The sequence below is a fragment of the Poecilia latipinna genome, unplaced genomic scaffold (genome assembly GCF_001443285.1).
Source record: "Poecilia latipinna isolate Pla-1442-1.1 unplaced genomic scaffold, P_latipinna-1.0 Scaffold1699, whole genome shotgun sequence".
Classification (NCBI taxonomy): Eukaryota; Metazoa; Chordata; class Actinopteri; order Cyprinodontiformes; family Poeciliidae; genus Poecilia; species Poecilia latipinna.
This window is the reverse complement of record NW_015114315.1, coordinates 180,485-191,515: the sequence shown is the minus strand read 5'-3', so window position 1 is coordinate 191,515 and position 11,031 is coordinate 180,485. Positions and strand designations below refer to the sequence as shown.

The 11,031-nt window shown below is 36.1% G+C and overlaps 2 protein-coding genes across 2 annotated transcripts in view; both read left to right on the top strand.

Moving 5' to 3' along the window:
- The window catches only part of LOC106964657 (mucin-2-like), a 21,325-nt gene extending 14,292 nt beyond the window's left edge, over window positions 1–7,033 (top strand). The window contains exons 15-32 of the mRNA XM_015060291.1: window positions 15–139; window positions 262–436; window positions 852–1,099; window positions 1,269–1,452; window positions 1,534–1,714; window positions 1,823–2,004; window positions 2,132–2,201; window positions 3,218–3,318; window positions 4,110–4,141; window positions 4,226–4,403; window positions 4,495–4,599; window positions 4,701–4,741; window positions 4,976–5,095; window positions 6,023–6,121; window positions 6,209–6,337; window positions 6,427–6,466; window positions 6,554–6,671; window positions 6,785–7,033. Coding sequence (XP_014915777.1) covers window positions 15–139; window positions 262–436; window positions 852–1,099; window positions 1,269–1,452; window positions 1,534–1,714; window positions 1,823–2,004; window positions 2,132–2,201; window positions 3,218–3,318; window positions 4,110–4,141; window positions 4,226–4,403; window positions 4,495–4,599; window positions 4,701–4,741; window positions 4,976–5,095; window positions 6,023–6,121; window positions 6,209–6,337; window positions 6,427–6,466; window positions 6,554–6,671; window positions 6,785–6,995 — 2,339 coding nt within the window. The 3' untranslated portion in view covers window positions 6,996–7,033. The remainder of the gene's footprint in view (window positions 1–14; window positions 140–261; window positions 437–851; window positions 1,100–1,268; window positions 1,453–1,533; window positions 1,715–1,822; window positions 2,005–2,131; window positions 2,202–3,217; window positions 3,319–4,109; window positions 4,142–4,225; window positions 4,404–4,494; window positions 4,600–4,700; window positions 4,742–4,975; window positions 5,096–6,022; window positions 6,122–6,208; window positions 6,338–6,426; window positions 6,467–6,553; window positions 6,672–6,784) is intronic.
- A 2,408-nt stretch (window positions 7,034–9,441) lies between these two features.
- LOC106964656 (mucin-2-like) overlaps window positions 9,442–11,031 on the top strand; it is a 10,039-nt gene continuing 8,449 nt past the window's right edge. Inside the window, exons 1-4 of the mRNA XM_015060290.1 lie at window positions 9,442–9,505; window positions 9,702–9,957; window positions 10,047–10,164; window positions 10,511–10,601. Coding sequence (XP_014915776.1) covers window positions 9,442–9,505; window positions 9,702–9,957; window positions 10,047–10,164; window positions 10,511–10,601 — 529 coding nt within the window. The remainder of the gene's footprint in view (window positions 9,506–9,701; window positions 9,958–10,046; window positions 10,165–10,510; window positions 10,602–11,031) is intronic.

Below are 11,031 nucleotides of genomic sequence, written 5' to 3'. Positions count from 1 at the left end.
AGAATCCACAACACCAACACAATCTACCACTACAACTGAAACACCAACTACAAGTATAGAATCCACAACACCCTCAACTAAATCTACAAGCCAAACACCTTCTACTACCCTATATGGTTGTCCTAAATGGAATAAAATGGTAAGTTGCATAACTTTAAAAACCCTGAATCAAGCTATTTTTAAACTACTAAATGTTATTCTTTTTAAATGTTTTATTTTACTTTGATGATTACCCTGATTATCCTCTTTTCTTTATTACAGCAAAATGAGACCTTTTATTTTTGCAACTGCACCATGGCCAAATGTATTGGAAGCAATACTCTTCAAATAGTGCCCTATGAATGTCCACCCATCCAAAACATAACTTGTTCCAATGGAAAAACTCCTGTTCTGGTATATGATGAATATCAATGCTGCCAACATTATCAATGTGACTGTAAGTTATTTGGTTAAAATCCTTAAGAAATAGACCAAAAACTAAATATTTTGACCACTCATAAAGGAAACAATACAACAATATATTATAATGATTAATTGTATGAATCGTAACAGTGATTAGCACAAATAGTGTTGCAAATTGGTTGAAAGTAGCCATTAGACTATTCAAGCACAACTTCATAGGGATTCTCCCATGCAGCTCAAATAGCTTTTTGCTAATGTGTCATTTCTAGACTCTTTAGGAAAACTGTGGATTTTATTCTTTCTTTTTACAATTGGTGTGAGCTATATTTGTGGCATAAGGCCTACTTAATCTTAAGCAAGTCGTCATAATATAGTGGCTGATCAATACATTCAGTCAAATGCTTCTGTTTTAAACTGAATAAAGATTTCATTTCTTTTTATCACTCCAGGCGAGTGCAAAGGGTGGGGAGATCGTCATTACAGCACATTTGATGGACTATCCTACAAATACCATGGAAACTGTTCCTATTATTTGATGAAAGAAATTACACCAAGGGATGACTTGGAAATTTACATTGATAACATGCATTGTGATCCTTTGGAAGATCCTTCATGTCCTCAGTCTTTAAATGTAAACTATGGAGCAGAACATATCAAACTGTCCTATTTTATTCTCAATGGACAACCAGATTTGAAGGTAATACAAGATGATCCCCCTCTGAATATAATACTTTTATACTGATTACAAAAGACAAACAGTATATTGGTCAAGATGTGTCTTGACCAATATACAATGTACTTGCATGTGGGATCAAATGTCTGTTTTAGCCTTTTTTTTTGATATCTGAATTGTGATTATTTTGCAGGCATTTACGAATGAAGTGAGTCAAAAGCTCCCTTATTGGAAACAAGGTGTTAAAGTGATAAGTACTGGCACTAATTTAGTTTTAGAGATCCTTCGTCTAAATGTGGTTGTTAAATTTGGAAGAACTGGATTTAGTATCAACCTTCCATACAAGTACTTTGGAGGAAACACACAGGGTCATTGTGGTAAGAACTACCTCTCAGGAGACCATCTGTGTTTATCTTCTGGTTTGAATGTAGATAATGACACTTCAAAATCTGTGATAGGAACTTGCACCAACAGTCAAGGTGATGACTGCTGGCAGTCTGGAGGAACAGTATCAGAAGGTTGCGCTAAAATTGCTGATGGCTGGCTTCTAGAGAAAGATAAAGGCTGCAAGCCTGGAGGAGAACCGCCTTCGAAACCTCCATGCAGCGCAAGTCCTGTATGTGAACTCCTTAAGAGCAGGTACTTTGTGACTTTGTTCTGTATTTTTTTTTTATTGTAAATTAGTTTGGAAGCTTTTAAAATCATCATTTTCTCTTGTGATTATTATTCTTTTTCTTTTTCCACCAGTGTCTTTGCTGAATGCCATTCCCGGATCTCTCCAGATAATTACTACAAAGGATGTGTTTCTGATAGCTGCCATGTTCACAACGGAGCGAATGCAGTGGAGTGCTCAAGTTTAGCGACTTATGCTGCTGCCTGCTCTGACGTTGGAGTTTGTATTCACTGGAGGAACCACACTGATCTATGTGGTACAATATTTATTTTTGTCCAAGTGGACATCTTGAAACCAAAAATAAGTTTTTCAAATCTAAATTTTAATTTGTGCTTACAGTTTGATTAAATAAAACAAACTAAATTGTTGTCCTTTACCAACAGCCAGTGACTGCCCATCAGGCAAAATTTATAAACCTTGTGGACCTGCATATCAACCAACTTGTGAGGACAGGTGAGTTATAAAAAATAATTTAACATATAAAGTTATTTCCTCATACTATTATGGCAGGTACTAGTTATTTTTAGTGTAAACAAAAGGAAATTGAACAAAAATTGTGAAAGCAACCCTGATAATTCCTTTTCCTTTTTAATTAAACTTAGTTTATCAGGTGATGCTGATTAAAAAGCTAGATGCTTTGTTATATAAATAAGTAAATATCTGAATATGTTTTAATAGTCCTCAAGTCTTTCTGAAAGTTTTCTCTTGTCTTAGTTACTTACCTCTTTCAATCTGTCAATTCCTCAATTTTGATCAATTCCACCTAATTTGTTTGCTTTTAAAATAAAATAAAATAAACACTCAACTTGCTTTCTTGGTCATTACAATATTCAGCAACATTTAATGTCAAAATTATTCACGCTAAATGTGAATAATTTAAACTCATTTAAAATCATTTTAATCCTCCAATAAGTTTCGACAAGGAAATGAGACCTCATTTATTCTTTGGAGGTGTGTTAAACGATGGTAAATGTAAAAGGAGTATAATCCATCCATCCATTGTCTGTTCCCTCTTACCTCTTCAGTGTCAAAGGGGACCTGGTGCCTAATTGCAGGAGTTCTTGAGAAAGACGAGGGTACATCTTGAATAGGATGCCAATCCATCTCCTGACAATATTGACACACACAGCAAAGAATAACCATGAACAAACAATTTATGGGCAATTCAGCAATTCAGAGAGAAAATAAATATCTAAAACACTTCTAGACTGTGGAGTACGGAGTGGAAAGTTTAGCTTTTTCTTTAGTCTACAAAGCAGAAGTATTACAATCTTGTTTTCAAGGGCCAGTGTACTGCAACTTTTAGATTTGTCTCATCTTCAGCATACCTCAAAGTGAAACCCATAACTGCAGCATAAATAGCAATATAACTAATAAACCCAGTGAAAGCAAAACACAAACCACTAAAGGAGCAATTAAGATGCAATAAGGAATAATGATTTTTGTTGTTGTTGTTGTTGTTATTGCAGTCCTAGTGATCCAGGTATGGATTTCACTACAGAGGGCTGCTTTTGTCCTGCAGGGATGAAACTGTTCAGCAGAGAATCAAAAATATGTGTTAAAAATTGTGGTAAGTATGTAATCACAACTCTGAGGGTATGTGTTAGTCTTAAGATTCAAGATTGAATCGTTGGTTCCTTCTGTTTTCTTTTCTAGCTGCCTAACTGGGGTCTTATTCTGGTGATGTTTATGAGCTGTCCAAAATAATTTGCAGTTTTTACAATTACTGTTTCCATAAAATTTTAAAATACCAAATCTATATCTGTTCTTAGTGAGAGAAAAATAATGTCCACAACACATCCAAACATTTGTCAATATAACAAAGGAGAGCTGCACATTTTGTGACAAAAAATGTGCAGTCTGCAAAATGTAACTGAGCCAAGTTTGCCTTTAAATGAATATCAAAGTGTTTTGTCTAGAATATAACCAACACGCCCAAAACCTGTGCTAACACACAGTATATGAGCTTAACCTATCATATTATTTTGGTTTTCCCTCTCTCTTAAAATATCTAATATGCAGTTTGCTTGCAGCATATTTTTAATTATTGTCCAAAAGGGTACATTTTGGGAGTTTTGTCTCTCTTTGACACATCAATCAACCAATCAATCAACCAATTTTATTTATAAAGGACCCTTCATACTAAAAGCAGCTCAAAATAACTTGTAACATCTTACAAGTTACAAGTATTCACAAAAATCCTATTGGGATTGTCTTTTTCATAACTTTTATTAGGTGTGTAGTACTTGGGGAATTGAAAAGTATCTTAATCCCAATCACGAATAAAAGTGATTAATTTCAGCATTAGCAATTCGAGAGAGCAGAGACTCACATAATTATGTTTACACTATGTTTTAACAGGCTGCCTTGATCCTAATGGGACGCCCCGGGAGGTGAGCCAAACCTGATTTTCATGTAAAGTCCTCTACTTCTTCCCTTAGGTGTTAAAGTCAACACTTTGGTTTCTTTTTTTTTAGTTCAATGAGACATTTGAATACCAATGTCAGAACTGTGTGTGTGATGAGTCCACCAAAACTGTGATCTGCAAGCCTAAGACGTGCCCACCCACTATTTTACCAAGATGCATGGGTCCAGATTATGTCCTTGTCAATAAAACTGATCCATCAAATCCCTGCTGCGTTGTCCACGTTTGCCGTAAGACATCAGTAATAATGCTGATTACTGTTTGCTGCTTGTTAGTGTTTAAATTAGTAATAAATTGAGTTTTCCTTCTTTGTGTAAACAGAATGTCAGATCCACGCTTGTCCGGACATCAACATGAACTGTGATGTTGGATTTAAGCCAAACATCACTGTTCCAGAGGGAAAATGCTGTCCAGTACTTAGTTGTGGTGAGTCTATAAAATCGATTTGAACCTGCATAGTGCCAAATGGATAAAGAATCACTTTTAAAGGACCATTTTTTAACATAATTGTTCATTTTCTTTCCTAGTACCTAAAAGAGTCTGTGTGCTAAATGATGTTGAATACCAGGTAAGTGACAAATGTGTACGGTGTTCTTTTTAATAACCCTTTTAATCCTACCATTATAAAGGTTCGCATGAGCTTATTTTTACATTTTTGGATGCTGCAGAGCCATTATTTGGAGCATTTCAATTGCCAATACATCAATACAATCCTTATATCCAGATCTTTCACAATTTATATGTTATTAATATATAAGTTTTAAATTTGTGGTATAACAATGAATTTATGTGGATTTGTCAGCCCGGTTCTTCAGCTCCTGGCCAGAAATGTGAGAACTGCTTCTGTTCCTCAAACTCTTCATCTGGTGGTCTGATGGAAATCAAGTGCGAGAAGCAGCAGTGTGAAAAAACATGCAGAAAGGTGAGGAAGACAATGTAACGCGTATGGGAATGTGGCCACTCTGGTGGGAGAAAGTGTTGACATGAAGTTGGTACTCCAAATATAAATGAGATTCAGGCATAAGCTGAGGTATCTATATGTAAATGCCCACTAATATAGTCTGCACCAGTAAACATGGGAATACTGTTAAAGAAATGCCAGCTAATGCTAAAGGAAACTGGATTCAGAATGCATAATACTACATGGACTTTAGTGCTTATTTACACAAATTAAAACTCACTGCTTTTTTGTGGAAATCAGGCAAGTAAAATACAATATACTGAACAGTTTTCAGCATTTTTTAATAATGTCTCAATTTTCAGTGTGGTGGGCCAATTTCTGTTGTTCAGTTGTAATGTTTGCTGTTGTCAGAAAAAGATAAAAATGAATATTTAACAGTTTCTTAATTAGAGCTTAGAAAAATTATGTTTTGCCAGTGGTTCAACCCTTCACAGCAGTTATAGTGGGGAAACATAATAGCCATGCCTGGTTTATTTCTAAGCATGTTTAGGTGTTGCAATATCCCCGAGAAAGCCAAGACATGAATCATATTAAAAATCTGTGGCAAGATTCAAATATTGAGGGAGATTGGGCAAAAATTGTAATCGCCACATATGCAAAGCAATATCCCAGAAAAAAACAAACTATTTTCACTGAAGGCTGTTACACAAAGTAGTGACTCTGACTTCACACTTTCTGAATTTTGTTTGTAAAGGTTTAGAAAATTATGTAACATTTCTATTCAATTGTGTACAAGTTTGTCTATTGGAGAAGATCTAAATAAAAAACTTTGTAAATGGGGGTAATTGCTTGAAAAAATGTTAAAAGGGACAAGAGGTGTGAATAAATTTACAAGCAACTGTATTTTAATCTGACCTTCGATTTTATTGAATTTGCTTTTTATTTCAGGGATTCAAATATGTAAAAACCAACTCAGATGATTGCTGTGGGACGTGTGTGCAGACCCAGTGTGTGTTCGTTGTTAATGGCACTGAGACACTCTTAAAGGTAAACCAAATCATCTCTGTGGGTTTGCATAAATTTCTGTAAGTATAAAACAACTAAGTATGTGGTTATCTGTGTGGTAATTTCCAGGAGGGAGAAACCTGGTCACCACCTGAAAATAAGTGTGAAAGTAAGACTTGTGTTAAGAATGGTGAGACTTTTACAATCACCAACAAACAAATAATTTGCCCAGCATTCCAAGAGAGCAACTGCAAGAATGTAAGTGCCTGGTTTAATACATAAACCCACACTGGATCATATACAGGGAAAAATTCTAACTTATTGTTGATTTTTTGTTTTCTATTCAGGACACAATTCAGACTGCAGCAAATGGTTGCTGCAAAATCTGTGAGTATGATTATTTTCTTTTCTTTAGAGTCAAAGACACTGAAACAAGCATAAAAACTAATTTTTTTTCCTCTAACATTTTAAAAGGTGTGGAAAAAGAGAAGGCCTGCAGACTGTTTAACCGGACAACTCCTATCAACCACAATGGCTGTCAGTCTGAGTTGAATATGCCGTCATGTGAAGGATCATGCGACACTTTCACCAAGTAAGTATGACATTACTTTTAGTTTTGTCTTCCTCTGGAAAGTCATCAAATCGTTTATTAAGCAGTTGTGAAGTACTGAATGTGCTGATTTTTTCTGTCCTTGTTCTTTTCAGGTACTCTGAAGCAGCAGCTGCTATGGAGCATTCCTGCTCCTGCTGTAAGGAGAGACGCGCCAGCAACCGCACTGTTACCCTGGCGTGTGAAGATGGTACGCACGTCCAGTTCACTTATGTGCATGTGGAGGAGTGCGGCTGTGGGCACACAGAGTGCACCACACCTGCTGCACTGCATGTTCGCAGAAAGCGACGCTTCACACTGCAGTGACACAGTCCTCTGTCCTCACATGTGGGACCAAGATTTATCTCCAAGAATCATTTAAATAATCATTAAATCTCTAATAAGGTATTGCATACTTTATGGAGCTCATTTATCAGTTGATTGAATAAAAAGATGCAAGTGAAATCAAGTCGCCTGTCTTTTATTGTCTTGTTTGGGCCAGCCATCTCAGCTACTGCTTGTGGTTCTTATTTATAAGAATAGTTATTGTTAATACCCTGATCTCTGAGTAATTATCATATTTGCTGCTGTATCACAAAATCTAATGAATAATTATTTTCTGATTTGTTAGTGAGTTCTAGAACTCAAATGCAAGACTCAACATAGTGACATAAAATCAGTAACACTTTAAAACAGTCCAAGGTTAGGGCACAAAAATCCATTCCAAACATCTGAGACAAGTCCATAAAACAAGTTGAGTCAGGATAGTGAGACACAGGTGGTTGACTATAGGTGGGAACCTCAGCAAGTGAAGTTCTCTAAAACGAGACAGGAAATAAGTGCACAAAATAAACACGGAGATCTCAAACCACGATATACAAGTGTAAAACACTCAGCAGAGCTGGACACAATTGACCTGACTTAGACACTCTAGAGAATCTAAATACTCACAGAGACAACTAGAATTTTCTTTTCTGGTTAAGAAAATAAAAGCCTAGGAGATAAAGGTCTGAACTTAAAATAATTCAGCTCAAAGTTATTTGAACAAATTTGCATTTTAGCATCTGTGAGAACAATAGCAGAACTAGTTTCTTGTACTGTATTCAACCCCCAAACAGGTAAAAATAGTTATGATGTAGACCTTGATATTTCAAAACAAACTTGTAAAGCTAACAAGTGATAAGTCGTTGTTTGTTCTTACACACATTCATATTTGTACTTTCAACCTTTTGCATTAGATCATATTACACTAAACACTAAATATAATCTGTGCAACTTTTGTTGAATATGATGAATCACATAAAGTAAGGATTTAAAAAGTATATTTTTGAAAATATATATATTAAAATTAATATTTACATGTACTTATATAAGTTTAAAAAGCATCTGAATGTAGCAGTAAATTAAAACAGCCAGTGACCACAGTTTGTCACTTCTTCTATTAGATTTTAATGCGGTTGGTTCTCACTTTTTCATTCCGTGACCATTCTTGAGAGACGTGTTTTTTGCAGAGCTGCAAAATCACAGCCATTTTGCTCCAACATGGACACAATCTGCTCCTGGCAAGCGTGATAATGTTCCTCCACACTGAACAGCTCTCTGGCACTATGTAGTGTGTAATACAGGATGTACCACCCCCTGAAATGGTTACACAAAACGGGGAATACCTGTGCAGGATCTGCCAATGGAGATTAATCTGCCAGAGGCAGAACAGGTAAAAGCCACGCCTGTGGAGAAGGGGCTGATGACACCCAAAGCTCAGAGCTGGATGATTCATCGTGCTTTTTTAGGTTGCCAAGGCCTTCATCCAGGAAATTGTGAATTTCTTTTGGAAACTTTCCCGAAAGCTCAGTGTGTTTCCTTCTTACGTGTCGTTACACAAATGAAAGAAGTCAAATAGAAGGACATTTGTAAGGTGGCAACAACATTTACATAGCACTGTAGTTTGTCATGAGGTGTTTTGAAAGATGGTCCCAAATCCAGGAAGGCTGAAACATTGAGTAGTTGATGATAGTTTTAATGAACATACATGATGACAAACAAAACTTACAGTCAGACAGGTGAATCCAAAAACGGGAACCAGAAACACTAGCATGATGAGGAGAATAAATGAGGTAAAAAAAAAGGAGGAACCAGAAAGGAGGAATGAGAAAGAGGTGATTAAATAATTGGAGAATGAAGTGGCGGGTGTGCAGAGAAAGAGACTAAGGAACACAGAATAATAATGAAACCAGAATCAGGGAAGCAAAGTGCGAAACAACTCAACAACCCAAGATCCAAACATTTTCCCTTTTCTTCTCCAAAGACTTAAAAGGAAAAGGAATAAGATATTAAGCAGAGAAAACAGCGGAGGTCCCAGCTGCGTAGATTACTATTAATAAGAATCTTAGTTTTCTAATTAATGACAAAAAATTAACTTATATCTTAGTCATACCTAAATGATTTAGGACAAAAATTATAGCCAGATCAACCAATACATTGCTTCTATGGGTAAACATGGTAATGACAAACTTGAAGCAAATCAAACATAATCTTATTTGTACTCTCCAGGAGTGTCTCATTTTATTGGCTGTTTAATTTTCTGACACGCTTGATGAAGAAAATACAGTACAGCATTTAGAAAAATTGTGAACGTCATTTCAAACAATCAATCATATTGACAAACCCGCACAAAAAGGCGGAGTTACATGGAAATCTAAATGTATATATATGAAGCCCTGACTGTCAGCCTCACTTTTATCTGCTTTGGGTCACAAAGCCCTCTGTGGCAACCATGAAGTGGACTGTGGTGTGGTTGTGTTTCTTCAGCATTGCTGGTGCTACTGAAGCCAAGCGGGGTAAGACTTGCATATTTTAGATTCTATCGAATAGATTTTGGCACTACAACCAAAATTAATAAACTATTTCTACTAGTTTAATAGACGATCAGGAGGTCTGTGATGTTAAATATAATTTTCTAAAAAGATAAAGTAATAAATGTGTAATTTCTAGATTATATGTTGTTCATATTTTGTTTTAATTTTGCTGTTCTAGCTGACAACCATGTCAACAACATCTGCAGCACTTGGGGCAGGCAGCACTTTAAGACCTTTGATGGTGATGTCTTCCAGTTTCCTGGCCTGTGTGAGTACAACCTGGTCAAAGACTGCCGCAAGTCCGAGAATAAGTTTTCTGTGCACATTAGACGAGAAGAAAATGATGGAAATATTACAATAAGTTATGTTGTGGTCACCATCTCTGAAAATACATTCACCCTAACCAAGACTGAGGTCGCTGAAAACGAGAATCCGTAAGTAAAACTTTGCAACAAATTTACATTAGTCAAGATCTTTTACATTGTGCTTGTCAAATCTTCAAACTTTTATTCTCTTTTATCAGAGTCACTCTGCCGCACTACAGTGGCGGAGTAAAGGTGGAAGAAAGTACATTTTACATCAGGCTTCGAGCGACCAAAGTCGGCATTATAGTCATGTGGAACCGTGAAGACGCAGTCATGGTATACATCTTTTTGTTTCTGCCTTCCTTTGAGTCAATTTTTGTTTTCCAAATCAATAAATCACATCAACTGACTGATTACGTATAGAGGTCCGGCTTAAAATAAATACATTAGCTCTCCCTGTTGGATGAAACAATTGGAGATACAGTAAATCTCTGCTGAGAGGAAATTATGAGATGATAAAAAACTTTTTGGATTGTTGGAAACGTTGGACTTTAACTTAACTGTAACTTTTAAAACTTTTTGACATTATAGGCACTGTGAAAGAACAGAGAGTGACATTTTATTTCTGATATGAATGATGAAAAATAATGTGAAACATGATCCTCTCTGTTTTGTGCTTCAGGTGGAAGTTTCAAACAGATACCAGAACCAAACTTGTGGCCTTTGTGGAGATTTCAACGGCGTTCCTGTCTATGATGAGTTCATGGATAATGGTTTGTAGTTCAATGAAATGTGTAAAATGTATTACAGAATGAAAAAAAATCAGTCTAACCTTTATTTTTTCACTTCATCTTCATAATCAGCTATTAAAATGACCCCCATTGAGTTTGGAATCAAACACAGAGTCCATCTGCCAAACGATGAATGCAAAGACCCTCATGTAGAAGCTGATGAATCAAAGACGAATGTGTCAGATTCATGCAAAGCATTTGTAAGTATAGCAATCAGTTTTTTCCAGTAAAAATGTTAAGTAAGATGTTGACTTTTGGATCTCCATCTTATTTGCTCACTACAGCAAACCATCTGTGAACAAATATTTCACGGGGATTCCTGGAGTTCATGCGCCGGCCTGATTAGTGCTGAAGCTTTCATCCAGGCATGCGTGGTAGACATGTGTGCCTGTAACAACGGTACCAGTGACTT